At 41.7% G+C, this 18,981-nt stretch overlaps 1 protein-coding gene across 1 annotated transcript in view; it reads left to right on the forward strand.

Annotated features, from left to right (window-relative positions):
- The first annotated feature begins 1,303 nt into the window (after positions 1 to 1,303).
- The window catches only part of RARB (retinoic acid receptor beta), a 92,686-nt gene continuing 75,008 nt past the window's right edge, over positions 1,304 to 18,981 (forward strand). The window contains exon 1 of the mRNA XM_082499309.1: positions 1,304 to 1,621. Coding sequence (XP_082355435.1) covers positions 1,465 to 1,621 — 157 coding nt within the window. The 5' untranslated portion in view covers positions 1,304 to 1,464. The remainder of the gene's footprint in view (positions 1,622 to 18,981) is intronic.

The following is an 18,981-nucleotide window of genomic DNA, read 5'->3' on the forward strand; positions in this document are numbered from 1 at the left end:
GGGCTCATTAGCCCTCTGAAAGCTGATACAGCCCCTCCGGGGCCACGCGAGCAGCCCTGGCCCCTCTCTGCTAATCAGAGACAGGCAGGACCTGGTGGCCCCCAGGCCGTGGAGAAGAGGGGTTGTATGGCTGCCTCCAGCCCCAGGCTGGGTGGTGGGGATGGGCCCTCCTGGGTGATGGCGCCTGTGAAATCAGGCCCATCAGGGAAGCCTGGGATCGCTGGGTGAATTTAGGAGTGAGGGTAAGGGGTGATGGGGAGAGATGGGACCTGACCCCCCCACCCCACTCCAGGAGGCACGGGGCTGGCGCCAGCCATCTTCTCTGATGGTGACATGGGATGGGGGTCCCCACAGGTGTGCGCGGGGCTGGGTTAGGGTGAGGCTGCTCCACACCCGGCCCTGCCAGCCCAGAAGTTGGGGCGAAACCCACGTCCATGGCTGTGGTACAGCAACAGATGCCTGCGCCTCGCTTGTGGCCTCTCCTGCAGGGAGGGAGTGGGGTGGGGCGGGGGAACCAAAGTTTTAAGCAAATTGAGCTGGAATTTAAAAATCCTCCATTCCCTGCAACCGCTGAAAACATCACTGTCTCAATTCCCTTCCCCTCCTCCTTGTGGTTGTGTTTTTGTGGGTTTTTTGGTTGTGTTTTGTTTTTTTTTTTTTTTAGTTTTGTGTTGGCTTTTTTTTTAACTTTCTTATTTTGGATCTTTTTCCAAGTTGGCCTCCCCGTTCCGCACCCGCCGTTGCCGCCCGCTCAGCGGCAGTGGGGCGACTCCCGGCAGGGCTGTGGCTAGCGTTTGCCCGCCCGCCCGCCTGCCTGCCTGCCTGCCTGCCCGCCTGCCTGCCTGCTTTTTTGCAGGGCTGCTGGGAGTTGTGAAGGCGTGTGAGAATCCTGGGAGCTGGTGATGTCAGACCGCTTGGGTCATTTGAAGGTTAGCAGCCTGGGAAGGGTTCACGGAAAGTTCACTCGCATATATTAGGCAATTCAATCTTTCATTCCCTGTGACACAAGTAGTAGGAAGTGAGCTGTTCAGAGGCAGAAGGATCTATTCACGTCCGAGGGGGGATCCCGAGTCCCTACCGGAGCCGTTTTATCCCGGGGAGACGGGCGATCGGCGCAGCGAGGGACGCGGCACCCACCTGGCGAGCGCCCCGGCAGCGGGACTGACTCTCGAGAAATTTTGGGGGGGAAATTGATGGGAGCTAAAACTTGGAATGCGGCTCGCTTCCCCCCATCTTGCTGGATTGGCTGGGCAGCCTGGAAAATGGTAAATGATCATTTGGATCAATTACAGGCTTTTAGCTGTGTTGTCTGTCATAATTCATGATTCTGGTCTGGGAAAAAGACCAACAGCCTACGTGCCAAAAAAGGGGCAGAGTTTGATGGAGTTGGGTGTACTTTTATGTGCCATTTTCCTCCACACCTAGAGGAAAGCACTTTTGCAGGCATTCTGTGCAGGGGGAATCATGTTTGACTGTATGGATGTCCTAGCAGTGAGCCCTGCTCAGATGCTGGATTTCTACACTGCGAGTCCGTCTTCCTGCATGCTCCAGGAGAAGGCTCTCAAAGCATGCTTCAGTGGATTGGCACAAACAGAGTGGCAACACCGGCACAGTGCTCAATGTAGGTCCCAACTGTTATTTTTCCACTTTAAAGCAATTATTATTGAATTATTATTATTATTATTGATTATTATTATTTGCATGTCTTTAAAAAAGAACTACTTGTAATTAAGCTTAGGGGTAATGATGGGTGGGGGGAGGTTTTGTGCAAAATGTGGTTTGCAAGCCTTTTTTTTTTTTCTCCTTTTGGCAAGAAATTAAAAAGGAAAGAAGCATCGGGCTGCTTTCTGTTTATCCCATCTCATGTAGCATACTGATCCTAACAACAGTTGTGGAGCCAAGTAGGAACACATGAAATTATAATATAATACGGCAGATACTTGCAAAACTCCAACCAGTGAAGGACAAATTTACATAACAGCTCTGTAGCAGTTGGGTTTTTTTCTTTGCTGCTTTAATCTAATTTTGTACCGCGTTTGATAATCGGGGTGCATGTTGTCTCAAAGTGCATTTAGCAGAGCAGCCAAGCAATTAAAATGCTGCTCCGTACAGTTCTTGCGAAGATGTGGAATTGCAGAGGATAGGTACCATTCCAAAAATTAGACAGTAGTTTTAAGTTTCCTAAGAAAAGGCAATATTTCTTTGTACTGACCTTGCTGCCACCTTTCTTCTTCACTTTGTTGCTCTAAGAAGTTGCTGTTTTGCTAGAAAACTACTTGCTGTGAACACCCTTTGAGTTTAACCATCAATTATTTCTATACCTTGAGATCCAGGCAGCGTTGCACTGGTAACAGAGGAGGGAGAGTTAGTGGTAGGACACTTCTGAAAATATATTATTACGTTAGAGGGTCTTGATTTGTTGCTGAAATACATAGATGGTAAACCATCGCAGCTTTTTAACACCACAGTTTCAAGTTTGAGAAATGACAAGAAGTGCCAGAAAGCATCACCTTATTCTCTGCATAAAAGCTTGCAGGATGCTTCACTGCTCTGACGGTGATTTAGATAAATGGCTTGGCTATCTATCAAAATGTTTTTAGCACACTCTGGGGCACTTCAGTACACCATTGACCGTATAATTCTGTTTAAAATTTTTGGTTTATGGTATGTTAAAAAGTTACCTAGGAATTAGAATAGTTCTCCCTTCAGTACAGTTTATCTCAAAGGGGAGGAGGGGGAAATCGAAAAAATAAATAAAAAAATGTTTGGTGAAGGAGCGTATGTTTCACTCTGCTCAAAAGTTTTCAGTCACCATATGACATTTGTGTGGGTTGAGTAATGAAAACAGAATTGTAAAAATCAGTGAATGCCAGCCTACAACACTGCAAATGTTTTGATGTCTTTACAATTAAAATTAGACTGTGAAGTTCAGCATGGGATGTTTATTTTCTCCGCGCTGTTTTCAAAGTGCTTCAAACATGATATGAAACAAAGATTTTGCTTCAAAATAATGTTACTAGTTATGGGAGAGCTTCAGTTTGGGGGGGAGGAAAAAAAACTCAAACCAGATGTTTTGCTAAAAATGTGTTTTCCTCTTTTCCATGGTTTAAACTTTAGTGTAACTTCAGCGGTGATATTGGGGAAACTTGGAATTAAATAAAGTTTTCTGGAGTAGGAGGCATATGCTGTTGTAAAAAGCTTACATTTGCAAAATATTCTTTAAATAACTTCTGCTTTAAAAATGTCCTGCTCATTCTCTTTTATGTTGGTAATACCTAGAAGCAGGATTCTTAAAAACAAAATATATGGTGTTTGTTCTTGGGGAAGTTAAACACAGGATTACCCTTATCAGACTGGAATGAGTGGTAAATATGTCATTTGCCGAGGGCCTGTGATAAGAGACAAGTGTTGATAACAGCAAAGTTTAGCTAATCAAAGAAACTCATATTAACAAGGGTAAATAAAAAATACAGGAAAACGCATTCAGGAATCTAGTCTCGTAACTTTGTAAGCAATGGGATTAATCTTCACTGCATGGGAATTTAAAATCAGGCCGAAACCTGAATCATAATATGGTGGCTGTAATTTGAACTGTGAAAGTTAATGGTATAGAAATGTGGAAAAACAATTTAGGTAGGGTCCAAATGAAGAGTTCTGTTTGAATTCTAGAGCAAGCTTTGTTTTTAATTTTGAAGAAAGTGTAAGCGCTTTATGTGTGGGGGTAAATATCTGTAAATGGATTATAAAATATTAAAATTCTCTCAACATGTAGGATTTTTTTCTTGCATCTTGTGAAGATAATGACAGAACCAGAGTTTTTGTGGTCCACAAAGCTTTCAATGGTTTAAAGGTTGCTCCAGTGCTTATAAATACAAAGATAGCAATGTTTAATTCTAACTCTGTGTTTCCTGATCCTCTATTTTTATGAAGACCTCTGTGATTCAATGGAATGTAATCATAGCCAAATTTTGAAATTATTAGACAAGTAATAGATAGGTTTTTTGGTCTAGTTTGTTGTTTTATTTTTGGCTCTGCCATAAAAGCAGTACACCTGCAGCCATTGCTTTAGGCCTTAGAAATATTGCTTTGATAGAGACGTGATTGTAGAGTAAAAGGTAAATGGTTGTTGAGGGAATAATACATGGATAGTGCAGACCCTGAACAGGCTAGTAACAATCCCAGGCAGCATCAGCGTTTTGACTGAAATGCTGGCAAAATTGGCCATTGCAGGGGTTAGGGCAGAATGCTGTAGGTCTGCAACTTCAGCTCATCTTCAGTATGTTAATCCCGTTACGATTCACTAAGCAAGCACACTCCTGCAGCATCACGAATCTTCTAGTCCACGAGGGTCTGCAAAGTAAAAATAGAGGGTAAGGCGCAACCCAAACATGACCTTAACTTGTGTGGTATTTTTTTCCTCTCCCCTGTGGGAGGAAAAACCTGCTATGGGTTGGAACCCAAAACTTAGCCACTGTATATTGCAAGATGTGTTACGAGCACGCAAAACAAATACCCGATTTTGCACTCATACATGTTTGGTTTATGTGATATTAGTTATATCATTATTGGTTTAAAAAGAAAGTATTTATTTGCTAAGAAAATTACGGACTCAGAAATGAGAGCAGAACTGACTGCACTTTTAATCACATGTCATTCTCACTCCTTTTCTCATAAGACAAAAATCAGGTCAGTATAATCAAATGAAAAGAGAATAGTTCTTAAGTGGACAAAAGAGTTAAGGTTGCAAGAATAAGTAATTTATACTTTTTTAAGTGAGGTAGAATTTTCTGCTCCTTTGCAGTGCAGCGACAGCAATTACTGAGAGAAAATGAGTAACTTTTGGTGAAATGCGAGCTAAGTAAATACTGCAGAAGTGGGAAGTGGACAGGCCCTGAGAGAGAAAGAGCTGCAAGGAATGGTAATTTTCCTTTGGCCTTGGAAAAGCCTATTAAAAAAAAAAAGTCTTCATTAATTAAACAGGCAAAAAACCACAAATGAGCAGGCCCAAAACAAGAGTAAGTTTGTTTGGCAGTATGTAGCATTTCAGCTAATTATGTCGAGTAGAAGACTACTGCCCACCGCATTTTGTTAGGTTTAGAAGAATAAGAAATTCGATGAAGGCAGAAGTTACGGATATGGCAGCAAAATGTAATAAGATGTCGAGACTCTTGTAGCATACAGTTCTTATTTCAGTTTAGTGGGAAGTGTTTGCCTGGAGAGGATCTAGCAGGTATTAACTTTCAGAAAGTTCGTGAAGGTGGGACTCCAGAAGGCATGCATTTTCCTTCTGAATTCTGGATTATTGCGATGTTTGGGTCAGGTTCTCATTCCCTGCAAGCACTGGAAATACTGGAAACATCTGTGCTCAACAGAAAAAAACTTAGTACTTTATTTTCTTTCATCTTTCTGAATTTAAAAACAAACATTTTGAAGTGAAGGACTTGTAATCTGCATTCCCAAGTATCAAATTGCTGCAGGTGTGTTTGCTAGTGCCCAGAAGGCAAGATCTGTTTGAACCAGGTTATTTTCTTTAAAGTTCATCTGTAAACTTTACAGTTAAATCGCTAGGACTGATTTGCTTAGGGATATAGTCTTTATTTAAATTTTTATACTTGTGGCTTAATGCCCTGAACTATGCAATGAAAAGTGTTTGTTTCTGATCCCCGACATTCAAAAAAAAAAAAAAAAAAAAGCATGAATGCATGGGGCTATTTTTATTTCAAATTAACTGAAATGAGAACAACTATTCTCGACGTAGACTCTGATACAGTTAGCCTGATTCAGCTGCTGGCACAGGAAAACTCTAATGGACACGCACCACTGTCAAAAACTCCTGCAGACAAAACTGATGAGAGGCGTTCGCTGGTGAAGTTAGGGTGGGATAAGCTTGGAGGAAAAGCAATGTATCTTTGGGTGACTCCCTGCGCGCCTAATGAGTCTGTGCAGCCGAGGTGCAACTTGTCAGAACAAAGCCAGGCTGGCGGGGCGCTGCCTCGAAGAGGGTTACTGAGAAGTTTTAAGGAGTTGAAAGAGAGAGATAATGTTTCAGGCAGCGAAGTTAGTCATCCTCATATCCAGTTAAATCCCCACTTACTGCTGAGCCTGTCTTCGTTAACCATGTGCGCGTCAGGCCTGCGCCGCAGCCCCGCTGAGCCGAGGGGCTTTGCACGGGGAGCGAGGTGCCCCGGTTGGCGGATTATGCTTCCACCTCCCTCCCCTGAACACCCCCGAGTGGCTGTTTTTCCTCAGGTCTAATTTACACACCGCCCTTTACGCCGCCGATGAAGTGCGGGCTGTGTTACACAGCAAGCATTTAGATTTGGGAGCGGGGTTGTGAAAGGGACATTGTGCTCAGGAGGACTGCTGGCCGCCGCCGTCAGCCGCGCCGTGCCCCGTCCTATTGAGACCTCAAAAGCAGAGCACAGCTGCGATGAGTTTCCAGATCTCTTTGGCCGTAGGGAACCGGGGCTGGTATGCGTGCGAGTTGTTGAGGGGGGGGAGCATCCCTTTCCCCCTCGCAGTTTCTGCCCGGGGGTCTGGCAGCAGCCTCCGAGCAGCGAATTTACAGGGGCAGGCGTCTGGGGCCAAATTAGTTGTGGTTTCGGAGGGCTTTCCAGAGCTTCGCTAGGCTGTAGCGTGCAGCCCCATGAGGAAGGATATCAGTCGATGTACAAAATGGCCAAGGAGCTTCGGTAAATAGACTTTACCCTTCAAATCCAGAGGTCCTGGCAGCGGCTGTGCGGGAGGGTGGGGTTGTACTTTTCCCCTTCCTGTACTTGGACACTTTTGATTATCCAGACTTTCTGGGACTGAGCAGGGCTGCCTTATAACAAAGCCTGCATAATATAATTGCCTAAATAGGCCTATTGTCCTTTTCGAGTCACTGTGCTGTGAAATCTTTCAACTTTTGGTTGAAAATGTTGCATCTAACTTTTAGACGGCGTAATGGCTACAGCGAGGAGGAGATCCTTTCCCCTCATTTCTCATTGCTGCGTGGTTGAGAAGCTGATTATATTCCTGCCCCCTATTGATGTTTACTCCTTTTGGGAAGCAAATATTTTAGCCCCTTCTGGCAGGGGAAACTGCCAAAAGTAATAGGCCTGGAAATACAAAGCTATGATTGATTTTGACCTTTGCTCACGTGCATGAAGTCTGTCCCCATGCAGTGTGACCCGTGCCACTTCTTGCTGAAATCCAAGCCCTTTCAAACCAAATGGAACCATGAAAATACAAGCCATGAAATGCTCAAAACTATTCTAAAATAACAGAATAATCATTTTCTCTGTATTGGGAAAAAAAAAAAGGTATAGGCAGGAGGGTAGCAAAGCTGGATTTTCTAGTACGCAAAACGAGTAATATCTTTCGTCTGCTGCTGCCTTTTATGAGAACCATATTCTAGGTACAAAATAAACAAACTGGTGTCATGTGGGAATGATTCTTCTGTGCAGTCTTTCGGTCACCGTAATCTTAGCTGTTCCTCCTAATTTTAATCAGTAAACAACTTTCATCCAAAAATGTGGATTTTAAACTGTCTTTTAAAAAATAATCTAAGGTCTGGGATTTTATTAATCCGTCGTTGCATGAGCAAATGTGTTTCAAAAGTTAAGAATGTCAGAAACAGTAGCCTGAAGTTAGCATCCTAAATCCACATTTCATGGCTTCATTTCCAAATATGCTGAGCATCTATGAGCTCCCTCAGCACTTCTAGAAGCAGGCACATATTTAAATGGCCAAATACTATTTAGAACCCTCATTTAATATTAAAAAATTTTGAAGGACTTCCCCAATTCTCCCAAACTATATGAAAAAGTAATTCAATTACAAAGTTCACAACATTAACAGTGAAAATAGAGACACTTACAAAACAGAGTACGAATTGCTTATAAGAGCATGTTACTCTCTTTCTATAAGTTTACAAGTCAAGTTTGCAGAATTCCACATTTAAACCACAGACCGAGTTTTTTTCCCTGCATTTTGTCTGACACTCAGATTTCTGTGATTGTCTGTTTTCTTCCTTACGTTAAAGTCTGCTCATCAGATATTAATCTGAGACAGTTTCAAACTTGTGGTATAGATTTGAATAGCTGTATGTTCTTCATATACTCACTCATCATTAGCAGCCGCTCTGGATTGTTTTCCCAGTGGCAGCGAATTAATATGACTGTGGTCACTGTGCATTTTGCTTATTTTGGGGGGGGGGGGAGGGAGGGAAAAATCTAGCTTCCTTCAGCTCATTTTAGTAATCTGAATAGGAGCAGAGAACTTGCATCATGTGACGGGGCAGCTCACGGCAGCTCACCAGCATGGGGTCCCTGTGTGAGAACCTCCCTTGTACATGACAATCTGATAAGGATATCATGTGGTTTAGAAACACATTCCCACAATGTTCACTTCTTTGTCCCTTTATTTGGGAGTGGGTAGGAAAAAAACTTTTTAACAAACTAATGCCAGCCCTTATATAACTGACCCCACTTTCTTTTAGCGTTGTGTTTGAGCCTTACAGCTTCTTCAAATACTTTTGTTAAGAGAGATGGAAATATAATCCAGCAAGTCTGTGTAAAGAATCCTAGACACAGAGTATATAATATACCTTCTGTTCCCCTTGGACAAGGTAATTTTTCTTTCCCCTGCTTATACCACATATAAACTGAATATTATAAAACTATGTAAGTTAAATATACACATGCAAGCGACACTTGTATAGGTTTAATAGGTTAAAGCTTGAATGAGTATTTATAAATTCTCAGGGTGCTCTGGATCTTCACCACTAAGGACATGATGTTAAAGTCCATCCATAGTTTGGAGGGATTTCCGTTTTATGCACTTTCAGTGACTTACATTTTACACTCTAAGTGCATCCCCTAAGAAAAAGAGTAGAGCGATTTCTCACAACTAAGAGGTTTTTTAGCACTGCTTAGTTTCTTTTAATGGTTTGGAGGATCTGTTTCCATTGAACCATAACATTTTTCTCTAGGCTCGCATTGTATTTTTAGCAAGGATCTTTGAACAATCAAATGACAAATTAAGTATATTTTTGTCTTTTAGAGCCTTATCTAGTGAAGCACTTAAATGCATTTAATCCTCCACCGTTGATTTTAGTAAGAGTTTCAGACACAGAGTGGTCATATGAGTGAGCCTTTAGTGTATTCATGTACCAGTACTTTTATGAAATACTAGTACAAGCTCGTGTCATTGCACTGGATGTTCAGCACAACGAACATCCAACATTTCTTTTCTTCTTAGAAAGAAAGAAGGGACATTCTCCTTTCAAAGGTGTATAGCAGAGGTGTGGAACAGTTAAACAGGTTGCCCGGTGTTGCACCAGCCAGAGGCAACTGCCACAGTTTGATTTAACTTGGATTTCCTTCAGTGGGTGCTTCAATCCTAGAAAGCCATTTGTGCTCATAAGACACAAACAGTGGAAGGAATGGTTCAATTAGAAAAAAAAAAAAAAAAAAAAAACAAACAAAATGCCACAAAACCCCAGTCAAATAACACCAAAAAAATCTCTTGAATCCTGTGATTTTTCATCTGTGGTGAGTTCTTGAAATGGCCATCACAGTGATCTTCTCCAAGCTGGCTGGTGGCACAGCAGCACATCATAGAGAGATGCGCATCTCTTTTCCTACAAGAGTTCCTTGTCATCTTCCAGTCTTGTACCAGAATCACTCCTCTGCCAGCTGGTGGCCGATAACAAGAGAATTCCCAGGTTCTTGCATGATAAGTGGATGAAACTGGAATTCAGCCTGGAGAAGAGAAGGCTCCAGAGAGACTTTATTGCAGCCTTCCAGTACCTAAAGGGGGCCTACAGGAGAGCTGGGGAAGAACTTTTTACTAGGGCATGTAGTGATAGGACAGGGGGGAATGGCTTCAAACTGGAAGAAGGTAGATTTAGATTAATTATTAGGAAGAAATTTTTCACTTTAAGGGTGGTAAGGTACTGGAAGAGGTTGCCCAGAGAAGTTGTTGAGGCCCCATCCCTGGAGGTGTTCAAAGCCAGGTTGGATGGGGCTTTGAGCAACCTGGTCTAGTGGGGAGGTATCCCTGGCTATGGCAGGGAGGTTGGAACTCGATGATCTTCAAGGTCCCTTCCAACCTAAAGCATTCTATGATTCTATGAAAAGGCATCTGAGTTGATTTAAATATTTCACTCGTTCACCAATACCAATGTGGAATCAAAGTGTTCAGGCACGGTGCAGCCATACCTTGGCTTTCGGGGGTCTTGTTGCTTCCTGCCCCTGCACCGGTGCTCAGGGAACAGCTGTGGGCAGAGACCGGGGCAGGGAGCAGTCTCCTCTGCCGCTCACCCCTCTCCATCTCCTGAACGCTTCTTTAATTCCTCATCTTGTACCCAATACCCCACAGTGAAAACCAGCGTTGCCTGTCTTTCCAAGACTGAACATTCGCTCGCACACAAAGAAAAAGGACTTGGAAAACTGTGTCACAGTGCCACCTGGCGATACCTGCCCAAACCGTACCCTTGGCAAGGGCTGTGGCAGCCGAGGCAGTTGATCCGCAGCCGGATGGATGATGCTTTCCCCAGGACTCTGGTTTAGACGCAGGGAAATGCCTGTGTGCCCCTCAGCTCGTCTCTCTGGATTTTTTTTGCACAACTCTCTGGGTTGTTCTAATCAAAGTTCCTATCTTCTCTACAAACCTTCCCTTCCTAGCACAGAGCACTAATCCACCAATCTGGTTTTTGGCTTGGGGCACAAGTCAAAGGACTGGCTAAAAAAGTCACGCATGTGTGAGCTTTTTTATTATTCAGATCAGGTCCTGAGGGGGGTTGGTTGATTGTTTTTAAGCGGTTGTTCATACTTCTGCCTCTCAACTTTTGGGCTGAGGAGGTTTTTTTCCACTACCACCCCACCCTCCCCCCCCAGTCTCTCAGAGCATTCCTTTGCATTGCTTTGTTGTTTGGGTTTGCTCTTTTCATTCATTGGAGGAAGAAATTTTATTAGTTATTGGATCAGGGTGTATGTCAGATCCTCCTTAGTGGCTGGCTTGAAAGTCTCAGAGACCGGTCTGTCTTAAAGACCATTCTGGTTTCACCCCACATTTTAAACACCAAGTTGTAAAATGTAGAACAAATGCCAAATCACCTATGTCTTTCAGGTGTTTGTGCAAAGTGTCTTTGATGAGGGGGGCTAACAGAAGAATATACTTTACCCAAGTCTTCATCCCCCGGTGAACCCCAGCCTTCCTCTTTCTGTTTGGAGACTACATTCCGGCTGTGTTTTTCTAGTTGCGCAGATCATCACATGCTATGCAGGTTAGGTATGTGAACTGCTCATCTTTCTATGCTTTGCATGTATTGCCACATTCACTTCTCTGAGACCATGCCAAGAAGGGATCCATTATCTCTCCGAAGTTTTGAAACGAAGCCTTCGGCTGCCTGCAAGAAGTCAGAGCTGACTCATATCCTTCTGTGTTGGTTTTTTTTTTTTTTTTTTTCTTCCTTATCCGAATCCTTTCCTTTCTCTGTGTTTTGGAGAGGTCCTGCAAGACTTCATGGTTGAAGCACAATCTACGTGTTAGGAAGCACTGCATGTCTGGAGGCAGTTTGGGAAAATAGCTGTTCCCCTCTCCCTGAAATGGAGCCCGGTATGAACGCAGCGGTTGTTCACAGGGGCTGTTTTCACCTTTACCAACATGTGAAAGCAGAGCTTAGTTACAGTGTGATACACTGACACAGCCCAGTAATACCGTGTTTGTTATGCTTTTGCTAACCTTAATTTCTGTGCAGAACAAGAAAATACTCTGACGAAAAGAGATGAGGAAGGAATGGAATGACGCAATTAAATGAGATTAAATCAGAGTATCGGTTTCCCTGGAACACGTATTTGGCTCTTTACCAACACTCTATTCCCCGTTTTTCAAATAAACACATATTTTCACATGATAACTCTATTTGAAATATTAATGCTTCCAGGGCTGCATTACCTTTGTTTCTTCATCAAAGTCCATTACTATGAAAAGGCTGCTGTTCCTCAGGCTGTTTCAGCTTCAAAAGAATTTTAGGGCCTGGTCTATTGGAAAGCTTGGGGGTGTAATTAGTGAAAATGGAAATAGATGCAAGAGAAATTTAGTTCCTGATGTTTTAATTTAGTGTAGTACTGCCATGTGTTGTTGAAGAGGATTCTTAAAGGCAAACATAATTATTTCATTATGGTCTTCAGAATGCTTTCATTGGTCTTAATGACAAGAAGCTGCATAAGGAGTCATACATTTTAATTAGACCTTCTTATATTTACATCAGATAAATAACAAATAATTGATGAAAAACAAGTCTTCTGAATGGATGATTTCACACAGAGCTCTGGTTACAGTTTAATGATAAAACATTTCTCTTATTGCTTTGCATTTTAATTATCTAGAATTATTACTCTAGCAGAGATCTCAAAATACTGTTATTTCCATGCATTTCATTAGATTCACAACTAATTTATATGAATCTGAAGCTAAGAGAAAAGGTGTTTTTCAACATATATCCCTTATGATCAGTTTCCAGCTTTATTAATTTCATTTTGCTTTCATTTCTTACATTTAGACACCTTTTTTTTTTGGTGATGGACTCTCTAGTAAAAGCTAGTGGGAAGAGGAGTCACACCTTTTCCTATGTGTTCAATTCCCTACACAGGAGCAAGTCCTGCCATTGTTAACAGCCCAGAATCCCTGTAGAGGTTAAGGAGTGAGTATGAAATTGTAGGGCTGGTAGTGGAATTTTCTAAGGACAAATTTGGTGCCTCTTTCTCACCAGCATAGTTGAAAGTTGTATTCCTAAATCTCTTCAATTTACTTGGAAAATCTTACCAATACCTTTTTATAATTGTGTGCATGCTTGCAGATGCCTTAAATACCTATATTTTTTCTTTTCTTTACCTCCTTTATTGGACGATTTTATTTTAGAAATTATTTTAGAGTTTTGCTACTTGCAGGAGTCTTTAATGTTTGCAAGCTCTCCAGCCTTTCATATTTGTAACAAAACATATTTCACGATTCATTCCTGAGAGTATACAGAACGCTAATTGTTGTTATTGATTTTAAATTTCGCAACCATTACAAGTAACCCAGATGAGTGGCAGATAAAGAGTAATAATCCATGGAGTTCTGGAAGTGTTTCATGTTTGTCTGTAGTACTTTATGTGATCAATAGTAACTGCCCCATTGAAACTAACTGCTGTATCAAATAACAGTAAATCAAATGAATGTGCTTACAGATTATTTATTGAAAGCTTTAATTGTTCACTGGGGTCCTGCTTATCTCAGGAAACAATAGAAGCCAGTGATCAGGCAAACTGGTTTGCAAATGCTGGGGGTGCCGTGAAACAGCGAGGTCTCCCCTGTGCCTGGGTGATGTGAGAGCTTTCCAAAATGTACCTCTGTCCCACTGGGATTGCCCATAGGGGTTGATCCCAGGGTAAATTGGTCGGGGTGAGTTTTCTCAGAGAACATCTGTTGAGTTCACAGGTTAGCCTTTTTTTTTTTTTTTTTTAATTATTATTTTTGTTGCAATCTCTTTGGATGACAAACATGTCATATCTGGTGGGTTAAAGTGTGGAAAAAGAGCTAAGATTTCCTAAAATTTCCAAGAGGTCCATGTAATGAGAGTCAAAACAGGATCAGACCTTAGAAAGGGAAGGGAAGGAAAGGAAAGCACACTAAATTTATTCTGTGGAAAGCTTACCTAGGTATATTACAGTTTTGGGCAATGATGTGCTGCTGTCATTGCTTGTCAGACTTGTGCAAATATCAAGAAATTAAAACCAATTACTTCTAACTAACATCTCGAAGCCATTAGATTTTACTGGTTCCTTAAAATGGCTGCTCTGTCTTGTCACAGTCACTCCATGAAGGACTAGCGCCACAGGTTGAAAGTTTTCTGGGCCTTAAAGTGAAATAGATAGTCTTATTTTGGTAATAGCCTCAGTGTGTTGTCAATTATACTTTGCTGTGGCTTCAGAATCCTTCCAGTGTCAGCTGAGGCACTGAAGCTGTCCTTCAGCAAATTCAGGAAGAAGGCACTGAATGAATTTACATTTAATAACACATCTTTCCAACCGTGACCACTGGGAAAGCATTTGTAAAAATGAGCTTAATTTCTACAGAAAGTGATGGCCCAAATCTCTCAAACATGGCAGGAAGAGTTTTTTTTTTCCCTAAAAAAATGTATGTTTTGTGAAATGTACTTATATGCATATGTATAATACTGGATTATCATAATATAGACATTTAAAAATTAAAGCACAGTAGCCAGAGATCTTCTGGAATCAAATCTCACTTGAGAAAAGTAACTTCCCTTTTTCAAGGCATAAGCTTTGCCTTACATTTCGTGGGACATCAGGTGTCAGGACTGAATGTTGCTTGTGTAGCTTTTTGGAAAAAAAGTATTTCCTTTTTTGTCCTATTCTGTATAAAGTACAATTGACATTTTCCCTGTTTATAAGGCTGGGATATTGCATTCAATTGTGAGCAGCATAGCTGGGCAAAAAAAAAACCCAAGTCACCTCCAAACCCCAAGTTGACGGTAGGTTTTGAACAAGAAAGACCGGGTGACTAGGAAATACTGCTAGCGTGTATGTGTTTGCCTACAGCACAGCGTGTGCGCATTTTTCCTCTTCCGAATGAGAATCATACTGGCAGACAACATAAAGGTAAAATGATGAGCATTCCTCACTCCAAGGGCTTAATAGGAAAATCCACTGCAGGTAGAGAATAGGAGAACAGAATATTGGAAAATGTGCTCTCCAGTCACGGTACTCATCTTGTCTCCGGTCTCTTGTGAATGTCTTATTTTATTGATCTTTGGTCTTCTAGGCAGAGAGTAGAGGTGCGCTCTGAGCCACAGTCGTAGTATCGCTATTGCTTCGCTATAGGACACCGAGCTCCTTCCCAGCTTTCAGCTTCTGCTGCACCTACTGCGAAAGGGGCAGAGGGCTGTTTGCCAGGTTAACCGCAGCAGTGGGAAGTAAATGGCACCTATAAAAATTTTTAAAAATAGATATAAAATATTGTGTAAACTCAACGATAAGGACTCTGAATTACAAGGAGAGGAAATCTGTTAGTGTCTTAGCGTTTCATCTGTGTTACCATCTTTTGTCTGGTTGGTACTCCGTTCAGAAATATTCGAAATTCCACTCAGGCAAGCATTACAGCTTGATAAACCATATATTTTATTTGGCCCCTCAAAAGATATTGGTGATGCCCAGTTCTTAAATATTCCATAAACTTGAATTTCTTACGTTAGCATCAGAAATGTTGAGGTAAGCTGCTCTTAGTAATATGCTGTCCTGGTCATGCTGAGGGGATGGAGGAGGGCAGAGTTTGTCCCTGTTTTTGTCTCAGATGTTGCAAATGTATGTGTGCTGGAGGATGTCGAAAGGTTAAATTTTGGTCTGACTGCCCTTCTAGTTGCAGATAAGCCCAAGTGATGAAAGCCATTTTTTCCTGTTACTGTGTCATGTCTAAATGGGAATAACGTATTGTTTTAATTATACCCCCACAGTTGCAGCAGTGAAGCAATGTGGGTGCAATTAGGCTAGTGTAAAAATTAATCTTAACACTTACTAGGGAAGTAAGCTACGTGGATGTAAAACATCTGTATACAAGCAGAGGTACCCCAGAGGTTCACTGCAACTGTCAGGGGCATAGGAGATGCACATTGGGCTATCTGCTTGGTTTAAGAAACCACCTTTGCCTCTCCCAATCTACGCACTGCCCTGTCCCCTGCGGGAGGCTGCTGCTGCACGGCAGGAGGAAACGCACGGCTCCATTTCACAGCCCCGAGCCTTGCCAGCTTCAGCAAATGGCCCTGTTTTGCAACGGCATGGCTGGGGAAGCTGGACACGTGCTGATCCGCCGGAGGGTTGGTAACCTCTGGGAAAAGGGGCTGGGGGTGGCTGCCCTGGGGTTCTGCTGGTTCAGCAGGTTTCATCCCAGCTCCGTTGTGGGATGAAACCTCCACTCAATAAAGAATCATACCTCTGGGTGGCATAATGCCAAAAAAAGGTCTGCAGCGAGGAACCAAGAGTTGAGATCCCGAGCAATGAGAGATACAAGCTTCTCAGCTGTCCGTTGCCTTGTAAAAAAGGCAAGTGGCTGTGTGACAGGGGGCTGTCAAAGAAAATAAGGAGTTAGACCTCCTTTTCTAAGGAAATCAAAACTTAGAATTAGCAGTGCAATAAAAGCCTTCTAAAGCAAAAGCTGGAAACAATACATTTTTAATAAAATGGGCAGTTACTCTAATTGCTGAACCCCTACTGTTCAATTTCTTTTAGTGCTCTTATTCATTAAATTCAGCATACTTATTATTTACAGATGTATGCGTTTTAAGTTGTTTATAGAAACCATGCTTTGCAGAAAGCTGTGGACGGTATAATACTAATTTGTAAGTGTTTATTGCTGCCTATAATATGCAATTTTAAAAACAATTAAAAATAGCAGTGGAGCTCATCATTGGAGTCAACCCCAAACTGCCCATGAAAAGTGAAATATTAGTACCGTGTACCACCTTAAAGGTTATAGGCCATTTGTAGTGGAATGATAGCATACCCATTAATGAAGAATTTACCTGTTCTTAAAGATTTTAAGCTCAGCAGTCTAGTTTCTAGATATTATTCTAATGTAACCCATTTAAACGTATGTGATGGAGTTCATAATTGCCCTTGTAAATGGGTATAGAAAGGAGGGTATATAAATCAATTAGTGATATCCAGCAGTGTGGCTGTAATACAAATTAATTGGGATGATAAGGGTTTTAACTGCTACTATACTTACTTGAAGTAGTTTCGATCACTGAATTGGCTCTTGTTGAGTCACTCTGTTAATTTTAAGATTTAAAAACACTTAAATATCAAAATGTTCTGAATTAATGGTCCTAAAGTTTGAGAAATAAAATGATATGTAACACAGCAAGTCAGTTTTACTGCATTTCCAAATAGAGCACAACAGTTTTATTTTGTCCATGTGGTACTGAACAACTGTGTAATAGTATTACGTGATTAAAGATATTAAAACACTAGTTTTCTTGCTGGATTCAAGCCACAGCACAAAGTCATGATTAATGGTGTCATAATAACATGTTGAATATATAGAAAATAAAAAAATTATTTGGCAGACATGGTAATACCAAAAACTAATACCAGCTTGGATAGGAGGTGAGTTTTGAAGAATAAAATCATTCCTTTAGTATAATACTCTGGATTATTCTGTTTGGATGCTTGAAAGGATTTCAAGATAAAAGTCCTCAAAACACTATAAAACATTCAATAACTACAAATGGAGACTTTATGACTGAGTAGAATATCTGGATGCATGTAGAGATTATAGTAACTATTTCATTTCCCTTGCAATTTTTATTTGTTATTGCAGATACTGGATCTGAGTTTTCTCCCGTTTATGTTTACAAGTGAAGAGTCTTTCTTGGAATCAGTGGGGTGACATCACTGTTAAACAGATCTGAAAAAGTCAGACCCCTCTTATTTTTAAGTGTTTTGTCCCTCACAATGTGGCTTCTTTCTTATTTTTGATCCTGCAGGGAAAACATGCTGAATTTTTGACACCACAGTTGTATCAATAGGCCACAGAAACAGGGTCCGTTTTCGTAAATAAAGAATAAAGAGTCCAGAGTTCTCATCTTCTCTACATTTGTGTGGCTGCTTTGCCTACGCCACTTTACTCCAGTTGAGGATCTGACCTTGGGCATTTACTGGTAAAGCAAACAGGGCCTGAATTCTAAGAAAAAGGTCATTTTCAGAGGAAAATCTAACTTCACATAGATGATAGCACACTTTATATACTTTTTAAAAATAAGATCCTATTTTTCAGTTTTGCAATAATGCAGAATTTTTTTTCTGGAGACTGATGCAATTTTGCATGGTAGTGGCCAGGCAGAAAATCACCGACCTGAAAAAACTACAGAGCTAGCGTCTTTCGGATGTTTTTCTTCAGTTTTCCGTACGATTTATTTTTTTTCATTTAACATGTTTTCTTTCTCGTTTTGAAAGTAGGCTTCTAATACAAAGTGATGAGCTGCTGCCCTGTAAACTCCGCCGTGCCTGCCAAACCCTCCGGCCATCCTGTCTGTACACTTACTTTCACCCTGGCTCCCTCATGGTGTCTGCCTGGCCATTTATTTAGCGAAAGACGCTCCTGTTCTCAGTTACTAGCGCGTCATTAAGTCTCACTGTCCTGTGAGTAACACAGGTATAACCAGACGCAGTTCTTGTCCCTGATTTAATTAATCCTGACAAGCTTTCTGCCTTCCACGTTTGCTCAGGTGTAAATGCTTCTCTCTGGCTACACGGACACATAAACCCAAATGTAGAACTGCTTTGCTGATACAACTGTAAAACAAACAAACAACCAGCCTGAAAATCAGTACCATTTTCTTTGACAAGGTGATGTGAACACAAATCTCCTTTGTTAGTTACACATACTACCCTTGGGTTTAGCGGAGCTGGTACTTGAGAACTGGGCATTGCAAACCAGGGTAAACCTTACCCCTGTTTGAAAATACCCTCATGAGCAAACCTAACAGAATACGAACGTGTTTTTACAGAGCAGCTGCAGCCTCCGTGTTGTCCTTTACTGCTAGCTGTAGTAAATAGGTGTGTAGAGTATGTAGTTCCCAGAAGATCCTGGCTTTACTGGCAGAAGCACCAGAGGTGGTTGCAATGACAGCTCCCCTCCAGAAGACCCACGGGGCACAACGCAGTGATGCAGCAGCTTCAGCAAAAAGTTTCAGGGTTTTTCATTCAGAAACACATGGTTGGGGCATATTGGTGATTTCCAGATCATATGTGCTCAATATATCAGACTAGCCCGGCAGATTCCGGCTTATGTCTTGGTGGTATATGAGGCTGGTGTTGGCTTGGACAGTATAGTCAAGAGTAGGAGTCTTTGTGGCAATTTCTGGTGTGGGACACAGCACCCACATGCATGGACGCTGCCTTCAGGAGAGGATTCGGGGCTCTTCTCAGG

This window comes from Vanellus vanellus (assembly GCF_965231255.1).
Source record: "Vanellus vanellus genome assembly, chromosome: 2".
In the NCBI taxonomy this organism is placed as follows: Eukaryota; Metazoa; Chordata; class Aves; order Charadriiformes; family Charadriidae; genus Vanellus; species Vanellus vanellus.